The 22,745-nt window shown below is 34.7% G+C and overlaps 1 protein-coding gene and 1 pseudogene across 1 annotated transcript; one reads left to right on the top strand and one right to left on the bottom strand.

Annotated features, from left to right (window-relative positions):
- Positions 1–1,040: 1,040 nt before the first annotated feature.
- LOC147380718 (protein NODULATION SIGNALING PATHWAY 2-like) lies at positions 1,041–7,045 on the bottom strand (annotated as a pseudogene).
- A 5,690-nt stretch (positions 7,046–12,735) lies between these two features.
- On the top strand, positions 12,736–16,681 carry LOC147380717 (G-type lectin S-receptor-like serine/threonine-protein kinase LECRK1). Its single transcript, XM_086431342.1, has 2 exons — positions 12,736–13,424; positions 14,708–16,681. Exons 1-2 carry the CDS (start codon positions 12,800–12,802, stop codon positions 16,312–16,314), a joined length of 2,232 nt encoding a protein of 743 aa, XP_086287468.1. The 5' UTR covers positions 12,736–12,799; the 3' UTR covers positions 16,315–16,681.
- Positions 16,682–22,745: the final 6,064 nt, after the last annotated feature.

Here is a 22,745-nt window from a genome sequence, read left to right as displayed (position 1 = left end):
ATTCATCCCGAGGCTAAATCCTGATGGTTGGATTTTCTACTTACAGTGTTGGGATCATGTGTTTTTAGTTATGTGTGTCATTTTTGTGAGTTGCCAAACGTGAACCTTAATTAATAATGCAAAAATCTTCTCAAATATTTCACAAGGTTGTAATTTAATAATGCAAAACTTTTCAAATATTTTACGAGGTTGTAATTTAATTATCAATCTGAACCCATTAGTTAATAAATATCCATTTAATATGCAATTTATGCACGAATAGTACAAACTTTTCTCTTTCCAATTAAAATTCATGTTCGATTCAAAGATTCAGAATAATTTGTGAATCTATAAATCACAAAATGGGATTGTGACTTATTCACTACATTACAAATATCTCGAAATAAAAACAGTCATTCTTCTCAAGAAAAAGCCTGAGCCGAAAAGGCCCGATTCAAGTTTAGGACCAATTAGCATTGGGCCCATAACAGTCTATGAGAAATTAATTTGACATCCTTACTATAATCATACACTATGATTTGAAGTCCTGTCAATTGACAAACGTACCTTGATTTAGGGCTAATGGAGATTGGATGATTAGAGCCATTAGGGGAGATGACGTGCATCAATGTGAATTAGGGAATCATTTCTAATAAATGACCTTTGGATGAACAAAATTTCCAATTTAGGGCTGTTTAGTTGCAATCTTAACTCTAATGTGTAGTAATTTTAGCAAGAATAAAAAGGAACCCAAAATTATCAAACAACTCTAATGTGAAAGCATACATTCCGAAGCTAAACCAAAGAGTATATTAGCAGTTATTCCATCAAAAAATAAGATTTAAATAGGCATCATTGAAACCAAACATATAATTACTCTAATAACAATAATCACTAATTACAATATATCATTTCTAAACTCAATATAATTACTATTTACAAAAATTATATCCATATTCTTGCCCCTATAAATATTTAATTTCAATAATTAATGTAATGAGCCCATCAAGAAGATTAAAGAGATGAAGCTTTCACTCCCAACATTCTTCAAGAAGACTAAATTACTTCGGATTTAAAGTGGGGACCCAAATAGAAGCTGTTGTCAAAGGCTTTGATTTCCAACACAAAGCAAGTCGGCATTTCTCATGTTGCACCCAATATCCTCCATTAAAGAGACCCACCAAGAACTTGGCTTGGGAAACATTACAATAACTCATTGGAATTGCCTTGAATCCCTTCAATGATGAAAACCCATCTCTCCATAACTTCTTCTCATTACTCTCACATGGAAATTGCCTCACAGAATCCAAAATCCTAAGCCCCAAGAACTCCTTTTCAATTAGCTTTAACCCAACCTTGTACCCACCACAGAAACTACTCATTAATGAATCAAACATTGCAGTGTAATGGTGGAGAGCCTCATGAAAGAATTCTACAAAGGACATAGATGGAGTTCTAGAAAAGTTAAAGAGCTCTTCTTCTACTAAAACAATCATCTTGGGTGATAATCTGCTAATACCACCCAAGAAATTTTTCACTAATGAAAAGTTCCTATAGGGCATGTGGAGTTGATGAATCATACAGTTCGCTATTAGTGTGGGACCCACTTCAATTCCATCATGTCAAGGATCATGCTAAAGATCCTCAGCCTTAATTCAAGGCTTTCCATTTGCATTATCTTTGACCCAAGATTATAGCTTCTAATTTAATTTGATTGCTTCTTTCCATTCTTGTAATTACCATATACAAATATGGAACTGTGTATATATGGATGAAAAGGTCTCACCACTAAAGTGTGGTGGTTTTACAAACTCTCTCATGGTATCAAGAGACCATACGGATTAACATCCTTCTCACGATCCTCTTTCCATTTCCATGGCTGCTGAACCATCCTTCACTCTTCTCCCTTTCAATACCCTCATCCACATGGTTACAATCAAACTATCCTCTTCCAACTATCTTCTATGGAAAAGCCAATTGCTTCCTCTGTTAGAAAGTCAAGAACTAATTGGCTATGTAGATGGAACAATAGAAATCCCACCCCGTTTCACCCCTGAAAATTCTCAGACACCAAACATCGAACATGTGGCATGGAAACATACCGATCAACGCCTCCTTAGTCTTCTGTTGTCCTCCCTGACTGAAGAGGCCATGGCTGAAGTTGTGGGACTCTCCACTTCACGTGAGGTGTGGGTTGCCTTGGAAAATACCTTCAGCCACCGCTCCAAAGCCCGTGAAATCCGTCTCAAGGATGACTTGCAACTGATGAACAGAGGCACCAGATCTGTTTTGGAGTATGCTCGCGCCTTCAAGGCCCTTTGCGATCAACTCCACGCAATCGGACGCCCCGTTGATGGCACTGACAAAGTGCACTGGTTCCTTCGAGGTCTTGGCTCGGAATTCTCGAGCTTTTCCACGGCCCAAATGGCCCTCACTCCTTTGCCCTCTTTTACAGATCTTGTGCCAAAAGCAGAGAGCTTTGAGCTCTTTCAAAAATCATTGGAGCCGGCTGCACCTTCTCCTGCAGCGTTCGCAGCCACCAATCGCAATCCTGCAAAGACAAACCAGCGAAGCTTTTCTTCCCGCAATCAACCGGCTCGAACCAGCGGCCATGGACGAGGGCAAGGACGCTCCTCTAGCAGACGAACCCCCCGCTGCCAAATCTGCCGCATGGAAGGACATTATGCGGACCGATGCCGACAACGGTATGAACGCCATGGTCATACCCCAGAGGCTCAACTTGCTGAAGCCCTTAATGCATCGTGTTCTATTTCAAGAAATGAGGTTTCCGATTGGTATTTAGATACAGGGGCCTCAGCCCATATGACTCCAGCCCAATCCTTCTTGGATTAGTCCACTTCTTATACGGGTAAGGATTGTGTTATTGTCGGGAATGGTGCGTCTCTACCCATTACCCACACCGGTAAATTTTCCCATTCTCCTGATTTTCAACTATTAGACGTTTTGGTTGTCCCTAAAATCACCAAAAATCTTTTGTCCATTAGTAAATTAACGACTGATTTTCCGTTATCCGTTACGTTTACTAATAATCTTTTTACTATTCAGAATCACCAAACGGGAAGAGTGGTGGCAACCGGTAAACGAGATGGTGGTCTATATGTGCTAGAACGCGGAAATTCAGCCTTTGTTTCTGTCCTGAAAAATAAATCTCTACATGCTTCATATGATTTATGGCATTCTCGCCTTGGGCATGTAAATCATTCTATTATTTCTTTTCTAAATAAAAAAGGACAGCTTTATCTTACTTCTTTATTGCCATCTCCGACATTATGTAGTACTTGTCAAATTGCAAAGAATCACCGTTTGCCCTATTCTCGCATTGAACATCGATCTTCAAAGGTGTTAGATCTTATTCATTGCGATCTATGGGGCCCATCTCCTGTAAAGTCAAATTCGGGTTTCACATATTATGTTTTATTTATTGACGATTACTCTCGTTTCACTTGGCTTTATCCATTGAAATTTAAATCTGACTTTCTTAATACCTTTATTCAATTTCAAAAATTTGTTGAAAATCAACATTCTGCACGTATAAAAAAATTTCAAAGTGACGGTGGTACAGAATTCACTAGCAACTGCTTTAAAGCACACCTTAGTTCTTCTGGCATTCATCATCAACTTTCTTGTCCTCATACACCCGCACAAAATGGTCGTGCAGAAAGGAAACATCGCCATGTAACTGAAACAGGTCTGGCCCTTCTTTTTCATTCTCACATTCCCACTCACTTCTGGGTTGATGCCTTTAGCACTGCGGCCTACATCATCAACCGTTTGCCCACACCGCTTCTCGGAGGTAAGTCACCTTTTCAACTCCTATATAGTTCATTTCCTAATTATGAAAACTTTCATCCATTTGGTTGTCGTGTTTATCCTTGTTTACGTGATTACATGACTAACAAGTTTTCTCCTCGTAGTATCCCTTGCGTTTTTATGGGTTATCATTCATCTTATAAAGGTTTTCGTTGTCTTGACCCCACCACCTCTAGACTCTATATTACCCGCCATGCCCAATTTGACGAAAATCACTTTCCCTTTCAACATACTTCCCAAGCCCAACCCATATCCTCTCTCCAAATCTCAAATTTTCTAGAACCAAGTCTCCCTCCCACCGACATGTCCCTGCCTTCTCTTGCACCACACTCCCGACATATTCCTCAATCCGGATCCACCTCGTGTATTATTTGTATTGATCCAGCAGATGAGTCTTTGCAGGCAACTAATTCTTATACAGGACCATCGCCGTCCCACTCGGACTTCAGACCGACCTCTCCAGAGCCCATTACCGAGTTACCCATGGTTGATCGCACTCCCGTTGTAGCTGCTCCATTGCATTCTCATCCTATGCTCACACGAGCTAAAGCCGGCATCTTCAAACCGCGCCACCCCGCACATCTCAGCGTTGTGGGCTCTTCTAGCCTTCTTTCTGCTCTTCTTGCATCCACTGAGCCTAAAGGATTCAAATCTGCTGCTAAAAATCCTGCTTGGCTTGCTGCCATGGATGAAGAAGTTCAAGCTTTGCAAAACAATCATACCTGGATTTTGGTTCCTCGACCTCCCAACACCAACATTGTGGGTTCTAAATGGGTGTTTCGAACCAAATACTTGTCTGACGGGTCTATCGAACGTCTCAAAGCCCGTCTTGTTGCCAAGGGATACACCCAGGTACCTGGTCTTGACTATACTGACACTTTCAGCCCCGTCATCAAGGCTACCACAGTTCGTGTTGTCCTCTCTCTTGCTGTGACCAACAAATGGCTCCTTCGTCAACTTGATGTCAAAAATGCATTTCTCAATGGTCATCTCAGTGAACATGTTTATATGGAACAACCCCCTGGGTACATTGACCCTCGTTTTCCCAATCATGTATGTCAGTTGCAGAAAGCTCTCTACGGTCTAAAGCAAGCTCCTCGTGCCTGGTTTCAACGTCTCAGCTCTTTTCTCATTCAACTAGGCTTCTATTGCAGTCGTGCAGACACGTCTCTATTTGTTTTTCATAAGGACTCTGATATAATTTATCTGCTGCTCTATGTTGATGACATCATTATTACTGGAAACAACTCATCTCTTCTTGACAGATTTACTTGTAAACTCAATTCTAAGTTTGCCACTAAAGATTTAGGTCCTCTCAGTTATTTCCTTGGTCTTGAAGCAACGACCACCTCTGATGGCCTTTTCCTCAGTCAGCTGAAATATGCACGGGACATTCTTACACGAGCTCAATTACTTGACAGCAAACCTGTTCACACCCCTATGGTTGTTTCCCAGCACCTGTCTGCTAATGGTCCTTTGTTCTCGGATGCAACACTTTACAGATCTCTTGTTGGTGCTCTTCAGTATCTAACCATCACTCGTCCGGATATCGCTCATGCTGTCAACTCTGTTAGCCAATTTCTCCACTCCCCGACTGAAGACCACTTTATTGCTGTTAAACGCATTCTTCGCTATGTTAAAGGCACACTACACTTTGGCCTCACTTTTCATCCATCTGATGCTCCTGGTGCTTTAGTTGCTTACTCAGATGCAGATTGGGCAGGCTGCCCTGATACTCGCCGCTCTACTTCTGGATACTCTATTTATCTTGGCGGCAACTTAGTTTCTTGGAGTGCCAAGAAGCAACCTACTGTTTCTCGCTCCAGTTGTGAATCTGAGTATCGTGCTTTGGCGCTCACTGCCTCCGAACTTCTTTGGCTCACGCATCTCCTCAGTGATCTCAAGGTTCCAATTCCACAGCGGCCCCTCCTCCTATGTGACAACAAGAGTGCCATCTTCTTGAGCTCCAATCCGGTTTCTCACAAACGAGCCAAGCATGTTGAGCTCGACTACCACTTTCTTCGTGAACTAGTTCTTGCCGGCAAGCTTCGTACTCAATATGTGCCCTCTCATTTGCAAGTTGCCGACATCTTCACCAAAAGTGTATCAAAACCTCTATTTGAGCTCTTCCGATCCAAGCTTCACATACGCTCAAATCCGACGCTCAGCTTGCGGGGGGGTGTCAAGGATCATGCTAAAGATCCTCAGCCTTAATTCAAGGCTTTCCATTTGCATTATCTTTGACCCAAGATTATAGCTTCTAATTTAATTTGATTGCTTCTTTCCATTCTTGTAATTACCATATACAAATATGGAACTGTGTATATATGGATGAAAAGGTCTCACCACTAAAGTGTGGTGGTTTTACAAACTCTCTCACATCAAAATCCTCTTCTTTCTCCATCACCATTTGATCAAACCTGAATCGCAGATTGATCGAATCGGCAAACTCCTTGACCCTTCTTCCCGTCTGTCCGATCAAACTTGCATTTTGTGGATCTGCAATGATCGCGGTTAATCTAAAAGAAACTTCCTTCCTTAGTGCTAGATCAACCATCAATGGTAGCCATTGGATTCCTTCCACCATGTTGAAATCGATGATGTGAACCTCGAGATTCCCTTGGGTTGCTTCGAGGATTGCTTGGTTGGCAGTGAAGCGTGAGAACTTCACATAGGGGGAGAGCTCTTGGAGTAACTGAAAGGAAAACATAGGAAGACATAGTGTCTGTAGGCCTTGGAACAGAATCATATAACAACTCTTCAGGAACATTGATGCTTTTGTATTGTAGGCCTTGAGTGAAGAAGAAAGCCAATCTATTAAATGGGTTCGTCCCATTTTCTCGATCGATTAGGAGACTATTAAGCTTCGTGATCACACTCGAAGCTAACGACCAGTTATTCGATTCAACAGCTTCGGCTCCTATCAATAAGAGATCTATTAAGCTACTTCCCTCAATCAACTCTTCTTGAATTCCCCTTAAATCAGAATTCTCTTCTATTATAATCAAATTCAATACTAGGGACGTTATTTAGATCCATTGTAGTATCTTGATGAATCGAATCGAAATCCATGAAAGAATCATCTTCGAACACTATTGGATTGGGATTTTCACTGATGTCGATGTGGGAAGGTTTGTTCATCAATTTGGAAGGAAAATGAAGTGGTGTCCAAGCAACATTCATGGAGTTCTTCAATGTAGCTCGGCTCCACTTGGTAAGTCTCTGTGTAGGCCATTAGATTCTTCGAAGAAGATCAAAAACTGAAATGGTGTGATGGGTGTGGACTAGTTTCTATAAACACCGCACACATGAAAATCTATGCTGAGACTCCATGCTTTAAGTACTGAAACAGAGGAACTGAAAAGAGGGAGTTGGAAGACCTCATTTGGGGGAACACTAAAGCTTAAACTTTAAAATACAATAACTAATAGGAATCCGAATCCTGTACTCCTGGGACTTGGGTTGTTATCTGATCCAACTTCTTCTTTGCATGCCATCTGGCACATTTTTGTCCAATAACACCAATTTTGACCTATTTCCTTTGTTAAAAAATCATCCCAATCCCACGCCCAAATCCAATGGTATAAAATCATTAATTACCAATCAAGCTCATCTTGGTGGAGGTAAAACATGGGTTGAGAAAAGAGTGGTGATAACATGACTCCCCCACATGGCTCCCTTGATGTGGGGAGTGTCAGAAACATAGACTTCATGCATCAGGATACACAACTACACATCCTCATAAATCTAAGAAATTATGTATCCCGATGAAAAGAAATCTATGGTTATGACACACCCCATGTCAGGAGAGTTGATTGAGTATGCCTCGTGGAGAAGTCATATTATCACGACTAGGGAAAAATTGATGAGATTATTAGGCTCAAAATAGTTTCCTACATGGTAGAGTACCAAAAATCAGCTCATACCAAAACTTCTAAACTCATTATAAATGATTTACAAAAAATGAATAATCTACGACTTTTTAACTTATAAATATGGGGATAGAAATTTTTGAATGGGTTAATTTTTGGTGAGGATGATCTTCTAATAAAAATCAGTTTATTCTAAAATTTCTAACTCTGTAGGATAAAACATATTGGGCAAATTGTTGGGTAAATGATTGGGTATTAAACATTTTCCATTTAAAATAAGCTGGTTGGAAAGCGCCAATAACGCTAACGTACACCACACCGAACCCCTGTAGATACCTACGGACAAATTTTTGTGTAACCAACCAACGTGAGAACATACTAAATGTATGACACGTGGACAACAAGCATAAGTTTTTCACTTTTTATACTTTTAAAAAATGATGACGTAAGCAAATTTCAGAGGTCAAATAGGTGCAACGGGGGTGTACATGTTTTCTTGTGAAATATAAACCTTAGAAAACTTAAGATGATAAGAATATGCTCTGACCCTTAAGAGTTGGTGACTTAGTCTTTGATTCTCATTTCTTTGATTATATATTGGTTCAGTAAATTTTTGTTCTTAGTTACTTTCATTAAAAAAGAAGTATACAACACTCACAATCACCACCATTGGATCTTAATCAGATGGTTAATGAAGATGAATTGTATGTGCTAAGTAGACCCCTATTGACTGTCTCTATTAGTTGACAAGAATATCTAAGAGATCCAATACTCCAACCAAATAGATAATGTTGTCTCTAGCCGTAATTTTTAGACTAGGTCGATTCTTATTTGACTCGATCAAATTGGTTAAGTCCCCATCCTATTTTTTGTTCGAATCAATTTTTATTTTATTTCAATTTTTATATTTAATTAATTAAAACATAATATATTTTTTTGCTTTATATGATATAAAAAGTACATGATTGATTTCGTTATCTCAAAACCTGGACTTTCCTAAACTTAATGATAGAGATTGAGGAAGATGTTAAAGGCATGGTTTGATACACATAAAATAAAAAATTAAAAATTAAAAATTAAAAATTAAAAATTTTAATTTTTAAAAATTATAAAATTTGTTTGGATTCATTTTAGAAAATTACTTTTAAAAAATGAAAAAATTCTTTGATTTTTTGAAAAATAAAAGAAAATTATTTTCTACTTGCTAAAATTTACTTTCTTCCTACTTACTTTTTATTCAAATGGGCTCTTTATATAAAATTAAAATTTAATAGTTAAAGTAGAAGTATACTTCTAAAGTACCATAAGAGAGACACATATCAATCAAACTGAAAATAACATATCATAAGACAACAGTAAGACCAACTATGCTCTATATATGTTAAGGTTTAACAATCACGAAGGAGCATGTTAATAAATTGAATATAGCAAAGATGAGAATGTTGAGACGGGTGAGTGGAAAGATAATTTTGATAGTAAGTTTTAATTTTATAGCTCTTGTGCTTTGAAAGAGTTTTTCCTTATCGAAAAATTCTATATTTTCAATAAATATGAAAAATATTAATGAATTCTCAGTGGTAAACTTTTGAAATCCAATAAATTAATTTTAAATCATTTTTTTAAATGTTTGTTTAGGTCATATTTCTCATCCTTGATAATTACAATCCAATATTGTATCTCTTTTGTTATTTAAATATGATGCAATGTTAGATTGTTTGATTATTAGAAACTCAATGGATTGAAATGAGATGGATACAACCTATTTTTTATTTGATTTTTTTTTTTTTTAAATGAATGCAAACACTACATATGAATGCAAGCCAATGTTGCATATTTATTTCATTTTTAATCTGTGTCAAATGTATACTCTTGCCATGGCTTTACAATGTCAGATGTGAGCTCTTCACACGACTTTAAACATGTCGGACATCCACCCTTAACACAATGAGCAAAAATTAGGCATAATCTGTGAGATGTACACTCTTGATGGACTTTACAATGTCGGATGTACACTCTTAACACAATGTACAAAACTTAGGCATAATCTATGTCGAATGTGCACTCTTGACATGAGCTTTACAATGTTAGATGTAAGTCATTAACATGACTTTAAGCATATCAAATGATCTAGAAAAATAATTCAAAAAAATTGAGGCTTGATTTCAAGTTGATTTTCGTCATTATAGTTTCTAATCTCAAATTAAAGGAAATTGGTTACTATTAGGGAGGATTTCTATAAGAATTTGATGATTATCTTCATTGTGAATGAAACTAGATAAACTTCGCCCAAACGAAAAATTTGTGAGTAAAAATACCAAGATTCTTAAACATTTTCAAAAATTGCTCGATGAAATATGTAGATATCTTTGTGAAAAGTAATGGAGGGATGATTCTAAATCATCATGAGGGTTTTGAAAATCGCTAAGAACACAACAATTGTTATTATAGTCAAAATCATCAGATTCAATGGAATCAAACTCGCAAGAATAGTTGAAACCATTTTAAATGAGAAGATGACACGCCAATTTAAGATTATTATTTTAAAAGTAAAGAGAGGTGCCCTTAGACATTAAGTGTTCTAAAAAAAATTAAAAAATTTAGAGATGTTCCAAATTATTGGAGAGCCCGTAGAAGATTTTAACTTGTCAATAAAATTTCTCCTTCAAAATATATAAGAATAACTTCAACACGTGATAAACTAAGAGAAAGTTAATTGAGATGATTTGAACATATTCAATAATAGTAATCTACAATCTTTGTTAGAAAAAAATTTTAGGTTTAAATTCCTAAAAAAAATGTGGACAAAGATAGTAGAAGCAGAAATAAACTGACTCTCAACTTTTTTTTCTTTACCAAACTCCAAATCTTTAAAATAAGACTTTATTGTTGTTGTTATTGTATGAAAGTAAAATATTTAAGTTGTAGGATTCCAATATTAATAGAAAAATTACTTTTAAAATCTAAATCAATGATGCAATCAATTTGAGAAGGTTTGAATTATCGATTCAAATTGACTCAGCCAATCCTAGGATCAACACTTGTCGACATGCCTTTTAACCAATAAAATCGAGCTAGGAAAGATTAAGCAACTCATGCCATCCAATTACTTAACTACCACAAAAAGTTCATCTCTACCTAAATTAAGAACCAAACAAAATTTCAAACACTCTTTAATGTGTTCTTCTACACACAAAAAAAATGGGGCCTCTTTTCATAGAATAGTTGTATTTTATGTTAAGTGTACTAAATTAAACAGCAGCCTGCTAAGACTATGCACATTTCAGGCAGGAGGTCGCTTTCAACCAAACTTAACTGTCTAGCAATCGTAACTCTCTCTGACTTTGACTCTCCCGAATCAGCTCAAATTTATTTGGCCGGCAGAAAATCAATTTGACTTAACTCATTTTACATTGACTTTGGCCCTTATCTATGTCTCAACTTAGTTCAGTTATTCGACCTTGACTCGGCCAGGATAGGGTTTGACTCGTAAATTTTTGTCATTTTTTGCTAGTCTGAGACTGAGTCGACCCTGCTGTGTTCATGTCTGGGGTGTTTGGTTGCAGCTATAAGTCTATCCTCGTACTATACTAGGTTGGTTATATTTAGTGTATTTTTAATCACTCAAATCAGAGCATGGTTTACAAGCTAATCACTCATTGTATGGTCCTGATCAATATTTAAGCTCACCTAATAAAAACCTAATATTGTGGATCCTACTTCGGTTTCTTTCGATCAGAAAGAACAATAATGTTGATTAATGTATATTTTTTATTATTTGTATTGTCGTTATTCAAATAATGGCCGTATATTGACTAATTTGAAACATCAGATCTGCATTAGGCCTGAAATACAATCCATTCAAATCAAATAATTGTGGATATGGGATGAAGATTTTGGATTTGCTAAGAATTCGGTTTAATTAGGAACTCATTTGATTACCTACCAATTAGTTCTTATCCCGATCCTTGTTAGCAATTCAGAATACAACAAAAATTTTATTCGTGAAAATTTTGAATTCTATTCAATTTTGGATTATGTAGTATATGCTTCATGCATGTATATCCGTTTCATTTCAAATATTAAAAAATCAAAAATTCGATCATATTATAACGATAGTGATGATGAAATTGGTGATGGTAATAATGATATTGGTGACAATGAGGACATTAAGGTTATTGTTCCACTGATTTTTAAAAGAAGACTGAAGTTAAGGGACAAATCGTCAATTTGAAAAATTAAGGTGTAATCTCAAAAGAATATATAGGTTCGTTTCATAATTTTTTTTAAGATAAAAGGACATTTGTCACGTAAAAAGTGGATTCCTCCAAAATTTTGAAATATGATCACTTTAAAGTTGACTTGTGTTACATGTCACAACTTGCAAGTTTATACTTTGCAATATACAACAAGTTATAGTAACATTTTTTTCCACCAAATTTTATAAAATTCATCAAAGTCGTAAAAACTGTGTTTTATTCTTTTCAAACTTAAAATTCGTCAATTATTTAGAATAGTTCAATAATCCAGAGAATAATACTTTCATTGAAAAAAAGAAAAATTTCATGAAATTTTCAAGAATTAAACAGAAGATTGCTAACAAGGGTCCTGGTACCCTAGGGCCTAAATTCCTGAAAAAGTAGATAGGGAAAATTACTTAAAGGAACTTGGCTGAGGGTTTTTTTTTTTTCTAATTAGTCCTTAAGTTTGAGAGCTTTTCTTAATAATCCATTTTGTAGAAGTTTTAAAAGTGGTCGAACAAGACAAGTCGATTTGATGAATCACGAGTCAACTCGGGCATTTTAAATAAACATATCGTAACTCAGATGAGTTAAATAGTTGCTTTAGAGAGCTGCATTGAAACTGAATCGAGTAGACGTCAACGAGTTTTAGAACTACGACCTCGGGTATTCCTTGCTTAATTGTAACAACTAAAAAAAAGTAACATTGAATTTTCAACACGTAACAGTCCTTTTGTGACTTACACGATAAAAAATGCTATAGATTGGCTCTTTTTCCTTGTCAACTATCGTCCAATCCAAGTAGTTCTCTTCAGGCATTTAAGTTAAGAGAAAAGAAGAAACTATAGAGAGTAAAAATTTCTCTATATTTCTTCTTCAATGGCTCCTATTATCTCTATAGTTCTTCTTCTCCTTTCCTCATTTTCTATTGTAGCAGCTCAACCAAGAAACTCCAACATAAGCTTAGACTCTTCCCTCTCCCCCATCACCAACCCCACCTCATGGTTTTCACCTTCTGGTCGATTCGCCTTTGGATTCTATCCGTTGGATCATCAAGGACTCTTCACCATAGCAATCTGGTTTCCCAAAATTCCCGAAAAGACTGTTATATGGACGGCAAACCGAGATGATGAGCCTCGAGTTCCGAGCAATGTTACATTGCAATTGAGTAGTAATGGTGGACTCATTCTAAGATCATCAGAAGGGATCGAAAAATCAATCACTGAAACTTCTGAATCTGCTTACTCGGCTTCAATGCTAGATTCTGGGAATTTTGTTATCTATAATTCGGATTCGAAGATCATATGGCAGAGTTTTGATTATCCAACAAACACGATCGTGCAAGGCCAGCGACTCGTGGCTGCAAGGGGAGAATTATTCTCTAACGCCTCACAAACTGACCCTCGAAGGGGAAGGTTTAAGCTCCATATGCAGAGGGATGGTAATCTAGTGCAGTACCCAGCAGAACCACCTCACGGACCCATAACTTCATATTGGAATACAGGTAATTAATTATTTGTGATCTTAAACACCCTAAGATTAAGATTTATCTTTGGAGAAACTTTAAAAAGAGATCATGTATGCAACTGCTGATGCATTAATTGTTTATTCTTCTAGTACACGGTCTTCTGATGTTTTTGATTCTATAGAAAATTTCCTTTGTCGTCTGTATGGCTTTTATTTTCGTGGCAGACCAAATCCTAGACCAGAAACATATTTAGATTTATTTTAGGTTGAAAGTAAGGGTACAAAGGAAAATACAGTTAAATATGTACCATTTCGATTTTAAAACATTCATTTGTATAAAGTTAAACATAAAAAATGGTACAAATTTAAATTTTGTTTACTTTCCTACAGAGGATGCCTGTTTTAGTAAGAATAAGTAAGAGAGCTGCTATTGATACTCTAACTTTTTCTTATTACACCCCAATTAACATATAAAAAAATGAATATGACTGATTGAGAATAAGTAAAAGTTGTGGTGCCAATAGAAGTTCTCTCTTTTTTTTAAGATTTAGAGTTTTACGTAAGTATAATCTTAATTAATTGTAAACAATAACTGAATTGAACAATTGTAATTATGTTTTGTGATGTTGAGATAATAACTTGAGCCAAACCTTTATAATATTTGAATATTGTGTTTTAATCTTTAACTGGGGTGTTATAAATAATTTAAAAAACTACGATGTAGTAAGTAAAAGTTGGGGTGCCAACAGAAGCTCTCATAAATAAATAACAAAGAGTCCCATGCCTTACAAATTTAGTAAGATTTCAACTCTTACCAAGGGCGATCCCATGCCACAGGTTGTAGAGGACAAAATTCTATAAAATTTCAAAAATAAATTATATATATATTTTTCATTATTGAATTTTAATTTTAAATCTGAGACTTCCTTGGAAGTTGGGTAGCCATCCTTTTTCCAAACCTAGGATGACACCCATTTTTTTGTCTTTTAATTTTGTCTGACTATTTCCATGAAATCTAGAGGCAGTATTGGATTGCCAATGTGATGATCCATTTGAGTAAATCGACCCTTAATAAAACTTAAAATCTTACTAAGTTGGTAAGAAAAGTATTTTCAATAAAATATAGTAGGTTATATTACCATTTTCATAAATATTTCGAAAATGCGGTTGGGCTAATAAATCAATAAAATACAACTGGTTTTGTAAAACATTCTTTATCTTTTAATATGTTAATGGTATTTTTTTTTTTTTTTTTCATAACTACTGTTAGGGTTCATGTAATTGCATCCAATAATCAAATAGAATTCTATTATTTTACAGGAACGATGACTGCAGGAGATAATGTAACAGTAAATCTTGATGAAAATGGTCACTTGTACTTGCTCAATACCAATGGTTCAAATATAAGGAATCTGAGTAATGGTGTTTTTCCTTCTAAGGAGACAATGTTTTATCGCATGACGATTGACATAGATGGGATCTTAAGGTTATATTCACACAGTTTGGATCAGAATGGTAATTGGTCAATCAAATGGAATGTGCCGAACAATAAGTGTGATCCTAAAGGCCTTTGTGGCCTAAATGGGTATTGTACTCTAATGGATCGAGAACCGGTATGCTATTGTCTACCTAATTTCGATTACATTGATGATGCTGAAAAGACTTTGGGTTGTAAGAGCAACACCAGTGCAGAAGGTTGCAACAGCAAGCATGGAAATATCAAATACACCATTAAAAGTTTAGCGCAGATAAGATGGGAAGATGATTCATACTCCGTCTTGTCATCCAAAACTGAAGAAGATTGCACGGAAGCCTGTATGAATGACTGTAATTGTGATGTTGCTATATATATAAACTCAGAATGCAGAAAACAAAGACTCCCATTGAGATATGGAAGAAGAAATATGGAGGAATCAAGCAAAGTTCTTATCAAGCTGATGACAACAATCAAAGCCGCCAAAGAAAGCAATAAAGAGCGGCAAATCAATATTCTAATTGTTAGTATTGTGGTTTTCACTTTTGCTTTAATAATCATAGGGACTAGTGGTGTTCTTATTTGCAGACAACGTGTTTGGGCGTACAAAAGGATCACAGAAAAAACGAACATCGGAATAAGTGAAGGGATCTCTTTGCGATCATTTACTTATGATGAGATCGAGAAATCAACGGATGGTTTCAAGGAAGAGTTGGGTAGGGGATCTTTCGGAACAGTTTTTAAAGGGAGTTTATTCAACAATCAGACAGAAGAGGCCATTGCTGTCAAGAGACTAGATAGAGTGTCTGAAGAAGGAGAAAGAGAGTTTAAAACTGAGATGAGAGTGATTGGGAGAACCCATCACAAAAACCTAGTCCAATTGCTCGGTTACTGCCATGAAGGCCTTAATAGGCTTCTAATATACCCGTACATGAGCAATGGGTCGCTCGCAAACTTGCTCTTTAGTCCTGAAAAGTACCCAAATTGGGATGAAAGAGTGCGAATTGCTTTGAACATAGCCAGAGGCATCTTATATCTGCATGAAGAGTGCGAGACCCAGATCATCCATTGCGACATAAAGCCTCAGAACATACTCATGGATGAGTGCCATTGCCCGAAAATAGCTGATTTTGGGTTGGCTAAGCTATTGAAGTCAGACCAAACGAGGACCTATACTAATATCAGAGGGACTAGAGGATATGTCGCACCTGAGTGGCATCGAAACATGCCCATAACCGTCAAGGTAGACGTGTACAGCTTCGGAATTGTCCTGTTGGAGATTTTATGTTGTCGAAAGAATTTAGATATGGAGCTGGTTGAGGAGGAAGTTGTTCTCCTGGATTGGGTGTACGACTGTTTCGAGAACGGAGAGGTGGGTAAGTTGGTGGGAGATGAAGAGGTGGACAAGAATAAGTTGGAAAGAATGGTGAGGGTGGCTCTGTGGTGCATCTAAGACGAGTCTTCACTTCGTCCTTCCATGAAGAAGGTAGTCCTAATGCTGGAAGGGACTATAGATATTCCAATTCCTCCTGGTCCTACTTCTTTTCTTAGTACCATCTAAATGGAATCTTCCAACCAGCATATCAGTACTCTTGCTACAGATCTTGCTTTTAATCATAAAATAATTCAATTTCTATTTTTCATTGTGCTCCCAAAATTGAGATGTGTTTGATGAATGAGGTGAGAATGATCTTTGTTGGTTATGGTCCAAAGTTTTTCTCTTGTTCTTGTTTGCTAGAGATCTCTAGGTTGTAACTTTCAAGAATAGAGTAATTAGGTTGTTCAATTATACCATTAACTATAGTTTGCCCCCACTACAATAAAATCCTGGCTTCACCCCTGTCGTATCAATGGTAACCTGGAAAATGCACTCACAGGTGCTTAGTTACTTGTTTTATTTGTGTGTTATGATTTTCTTATCACTGGATTTGATTTAATTGTTGAGTCAAATCGTAGTTAACTTGGATTGAGTCGACTCAACTCGACTTGTTTTAAAGCATGTAGCCATTGAAAACTTGTATCTGCAGTGCAGAGGTTTTTATTTTTAATTTTTCTTTCTCCAGAGGGTATTTTTGGAATTTCAATAATAGACAACGTCAGATGGCCACTACAAAAAGAAGCTTGCTTGATAATATTTGGTGGGTACTGTCTTGTGACTTCATTTTTCGAGTGTTTTAAATATGTCCCTCCGTATGTTAGTAAATATTTGAGAAACACCTAAATTTTTTTAACTCATGACATATCCCTTTGATCATCTTCTTCTATAAAAAGTAGATAAAATCATCAAAATAACCTCATCCTCATTCTCATAGCAAAAATCCTTGATTTTTTCTCCAAACAAGTCATCTTCTCAACCCTTTTTATTTTTATTATAGCAAGTTAAGTTTTATTTATTTCAGTATTTTTAATTTATTTATTTTTCTTCAAAGAAATGATTTTTTTTTCCCAAAAAAAATACTTTCCTCAATCCTTGATTTATTTGTGGAAATCATCTAAATTTCTTTGTTCTCTTCCAATTGATTTAGAAGATGAAACAATAGGAAAAAATAAATAACTTATCAAATTGTATGGTCAAAAGTGGTCTTCTTGTTGCCAAAATCCAATTTTGAAGAAGTTTTTTCCAGAAAAAAAAAAAAAAATGCAGGGTATTTGGTCAGTGGTTGAAGATAAGGTTATTTCAGTCATTTTCGAATAGTCACTGACAAAAGACAATGCTCAAACTTCAAGGGGTATGCCATAAGATAAGAAAATACAGGGAGTATTTCAAATATTAGCCAAAGCGTGAACTTTTCGCAGTCAACTTTTGGATAAAATAATTTTCGAAAGATTATATCAAATAACATCTTGATTTAGACAGACCAATTACAAATAGATTTCAGATTTTTTTTTTCTTCATTTGATGAGATATTTGGACTTCTAGCATGGTTTTATAACTTTACTCGGATTAGATGGATATCCAACAAACAAGTCAAGACAATTCAATGACTCACGAAAACTTCAACATGTCAAAATAAACAAATAACCTATGGAATATGGTAAGAAAAAAAATATTTTTAGCAATATACAATAAGGTGTGAGAGCGCCCTTGGTAATAATTGGGATGCCTTTAACCCTCCCCTTATATGTTAAACATGCATGCTTCCTAGAATAGTTCGTTTGACTTCTCTTCATAGAGATAGAGATAGAGTCATATTCTCATAGACTGCTTAAAACGTCAAAAATACTGTAGATTGGCTCTTGTTCTTCTGAACTCTCTTCTAAGCTCTCTCCTCTTAATTAAGAAGAAATTTCCCGAATTAAGAACCATCTTCCATGGCTCCTATCTATATATTTCTTATTCTCCTCTTCACATTTTTTACTGTAACAGCTCAACAAAGAAACTCCAATATAAGCTTAGGCTCTTCCCTCTCCCCCACCAACCTTACCTCATGGCTTTCAACTTCAGGTCGATACGCCTTCAGATTCTATCTGATAGGTCAAGGCAACTTCACCATAGCAATCTGGTTTGCCTGAAGTCCTGAAAAGACTGTTATATGGATTGCGAACCCAGATGATCCTCAAGTTCTTAATAATGTTATATTGCAATTGACTAATAATGGTGGGTTCATTCTACGATCCTCACAAGACGACAACTAATCCATCTCCATTACATCTAAATCTGCTTACTCGACTTCAATGCTTGATTCTGATAATTTTGTTATCTATAATTTGGATTCGAAGATCATATGGCAGAGTTTTGATTATCCAACCAAAACAATCGTACAAGGCCAGCGTCTCATGGTTGCAAGGGGAGAATTGTTCTCTAATGTCTCGCAAACCGACCCTCGAAAGGGAAGGTTTAAGCTCAATATGCAGAGAGATGGTAATCTAGTGCAGAATCACCCATCAACCTCATATTGGATTTCAGATAATATGTTAGAATAATATGCACTTTGATATGTTCATGAAGATTTGGGTTATCTTTGACATTTGATGGTCGTTGTATGAAACTATGGAAAAAAGATTTTGTTGAGAAAAAGATATTTGCACATGAACATTTTGATGTGAAAATTATTTACTTGAGAAAATGATCTTTCCATCTTGTGGAAAGTATTTTCCAATCTGACCCACTAGCTAGGACTTTGATCATCCAAGTTGGGATTAAGAGCAACCTTTGTTGACAACCATTGTGTTATAGGGGTTATAGGCTTCGGAATGGACTGAATTTTTATAACGGTTTCAGCCCATCGATAAAAGAAATATTCGTCAATGAAAATTTTTGAAATTTTATGAAATTTGACTGCCTTAAGTCGTTAAACATGACGTTTTTCCATGTTGTGTAGCCATTGAAAAACATTTGTAAACTTGAGTACTTTAAATTTTGTTTTAAAGTAATTCGCATTTATGATTATTTTTTTGAGTCATGCTAGAGCGACTTCAAGATTGACCTCAAATCACACTTTGCTGATGTGAAAGTGCGTACACAATAATAAATATTTTTCACTCGTATCTCAATAAAAGCCTTTATGGTTTTGTAAACACCTCCATGTTAACAAAATGTGACTTCAGGTCAATCTTGAGGTCACTGCAACATTATTCAATTTTTATTTTAAGTCAATTAAATGAATTACTGTCCAAAAACTAGGTGGTATTTGAAAAGAGTCGTTCCAAACTAACTTCCTTTGCCATAGTGCTCAACATTATGTTGACATGGCAATGTTCAGAAAATCATATATTTTTCCTCGAGATACAAAGCAAAAAAGAGTCATGCTGGAGTGATTTTAGAACTCACTCCATTTCATACTTAGATGATGTGGAGGTACACATATGCTATGTTTGGAAAAGTTGTATATAAAGTTGCTGATGTTGAATTAAGTTGCTAAAACTGAGAGAAAATTGTCACTACTGTTGCTGAAACAACTTGCTGGATTGAGTATACTGTTTGATAACATACTGTTTAATTGTGTTGTCAAGATGTTGAAATGCTTGGTAACCTACTGTCTAGAATTTGATGAATGAAATTAAACATAATATTAAAAAAGAGATTATTTATTTGATATAAGTAATAATATGTTAACAATAAGTATAAACATAAGATTTAATAATAAAGAATAACAAATAAAACTCAATTTTCTTTTTTCTGTACTAACATACTTAATGTTTGTCAAATAAAAAATAAATAATTAAATAAAATTTTACATCGTCATGTATTTATATGACATTATAAATTTGTCGAGCAATCTCATATCGCACAATATTCATATCAACAATTAATTTATCATCATACAAAGCATTCTATGAACTTCAATATCACCCATTTTTACACTCTTTTTCGTATTCACACTTGTGACATCTTCTAAGTATCTCTTCAATAGATTTTTCAATTAATTAATTGAAATATTTGGTGTTGACCTTTCATTCACATCATCAATATCTACATCCAAATCATTGAGAGAAACATGATTATCTTGCATGATTGAAGAAGAAGTCTCATTTGGGGTCATACAATATTTTTTACTTATAACGGCCCCACCAAATAGTTGATCTAGTTCATCCTCTAACTCTAGTGCCTTATATCGAAATTAATTAGAATGTTTATTTAATTGATAAAATATACAAAACATAATAAATAAATAAATATTAACTAACTCATTTAACTTCAATTATCATATGAAAATAAAATAAAAAAATTTATCAAAATATATGATTTTGATTGTTCATCAGTTATTTCAAAAAATCTCGTATTTACATCCCATCCTAATCCAGAATTCATCCTAAAATTCTTCTATGTTTTACATCTATCATTTACGTAATCCTAGTGATGCTTGTATTAACCTTTGATGTAAAAATTTTTTTTACTTTTCTTCAAATATAGTTATAAAATAATCATATCATTTAGAGATTAGACCCCCTCCTTTTTTACCATAATTTTGAACTATTTCAACATAACATTCCACCTAAATTTTATATATCGTTGAATCCCAATATGACTTTACTGATAGTTGACTAGACATTATCTTGATAAAAACTACAAAAACAAAATTTAAATTTAAAAAAAAAATTACAAAAAATTAATAAATTAATCCACCCAAAAATGTGTTTATGCATCAACTTGATTCTTTAGACCATGCAATATAATACGCGTTGAATTAGAGAATTATCATGTGATTTGCAATTTAGGATATGTAATCCACCTAATGTGTACTCAAAAGTGTTTCCAACTTTACTTATTACAATCTAATTGGCACCCTAACTTTTACTTATTACATCGCAATTTCTTAAATTATTTATCGCACCCAATTACATATTAAAATGCACTCTTTCAACATTCCAAAAGATAATCTCAACACTACGATACATTATAACACTAGTTGACAGAAGTTCTACACAATTATGTCTAGGCTCATAAAATTTTAAACCTAAAAAAATATAAATTTACTATAAAAAAAAGTAAGCTTCTATTGGCACTTCAAATTTTACTTATTATAGAATTTCTTTACAGTTACATTTAAACTTATATAAAATTTTAAATCAATAAAAAATATAAATCTAGCTAAAAAAATAAAAAAAGTGATTAAGATTCTATTAGCACCCCAATTTTATTTATCACACCCCATTTACTTATTTTCTTTATTTTTAATTGGGTGTAATAAGTAAAAGTTATGGTACTAATAACAACTCTTAAAATTTAGGGTTTTGATGATGAAAGCTAAAACATGAAGGTTTAGAGGAAATTTACAATTAAACACATAAATTTGATATTGATTTTACCCATTGGTTTTAGGGGAAAATCAAATCAATTGAAAAATCAATCTATTTTTATTTTTTTAAACGAGGTTAAGAGGAAATTTACAATTAACACATAAATTTGAAATTGATTTTACCCATTGATTTTAGAAGAGAATCAAATCAATTGAAAAATCAATCTAAAATTTAAAAACAAAAAGCAAAAACAAAAAAAACAAAAAAGGAAAAATCTGATTATACAATTGTTATTAACTTGAAAAAAAAAAAAAAAGATGAAGAGAGAAGAAGAAGAACTCACCTAAGGAGAGCAAGGTCAAAAAAAATATCTAGGAGGGATTCAATAAGAGAGAAAATGCCGAAAAGATCTAAAAAATTGAATATGTCATATATCATTTACGAAGGCTCGTTGAAGTGTTGGTAGTTAAGAGATTCGACTGATTTTTCTAAAAAATCAGCAACCAAAAAGAGTCTTGAATGATCCCAAACACTTAAGTTTCAAAAAAGGAACGTGTTCCTTACGGTTTTAGCCTTCACACGAATTTTCCAAACGCACTAATAAAATCATAGATGCTTTTCACTCTTACCTCAATTAAAAGCATCTATGGTTTGTACACATCCACATCAGTAAAGTGTGAAATGGAGTGAATTCTAAAGTCACTGCAGCATTTTCTGGCAAGAATCTATGGTTCTTTGAATACTACCACATTACTGCAACGTTGAGTGCGGTGTCGAAGGAAGCCAGTTTAGCATTTTTCATGAAAACAATATCCTCTTATTAGGACCCATTAAGTAACTATCCAAACTAAAATCCAACTCTATTTTGACAATATGTTAGCTAAACATTCTCTGAACTACTTTTATAGGAAATTTATTTCTTTGGAAAATTTTTATATTATTTTTACACACCCTAACAAAGGTTTTTATTAGATTATCTAAATCTACTGGCCCAACCCTGATTTAAAATATTTATGAAAGGAGTCATATCCCGTTTCAGTATTTATTATTTTTACCAAAACAAGTACTTCATTGCATTCTCCCACTTGTGATTTTTACCTTTTTAGCTTCTGGTCAACTTCAAATAAAACGCCATATATTTAAAAGCTGCTATTGGCACCCAACTTTATTTAATACAACTAGTTAAATTTAAAAATAAATAAA

This window comes from Akebia trifoliata, unplaced genomic scaffold, assembly GCF_017979445.1.
Source record: "Akebia trifoliata isolate Shusen 1 unplaced genomic scaffold, ASM1797944v1 Contig01068, whole genome shotgun sequence".
Taxonomy (NCBI): domain Eukaryota; kingdom Viridiplantae; phylum Streptophyta; class Magnoliopsida; order Ranunculales; family Lardizabalaceae; genus Akebia; species Akebia trifoliata.
Note: the sequence above shows the minus strand (reverse complement) of the source record. Positions and strands in the feature narration are given on the sequence as shown.

What these genes read in the sequence shown, in the direction of transcription:
- LOC147380717 (XM_086431342.1), top strand. Translation starts at nt 12,800, where the DNA reads ATGGCTCCTATTATCTCTATAGTTCTTCTTCTCCTTTCCTCATTTTCT. An exon ending in AACTTCATATTGGAATACAG is followed by an intron (nt 13,425 to 14,707) that starts GTAATTAATTAT and finishes ATTATTTTACAG; the next exon opens with GAACGATGACTGCAGGAGAT.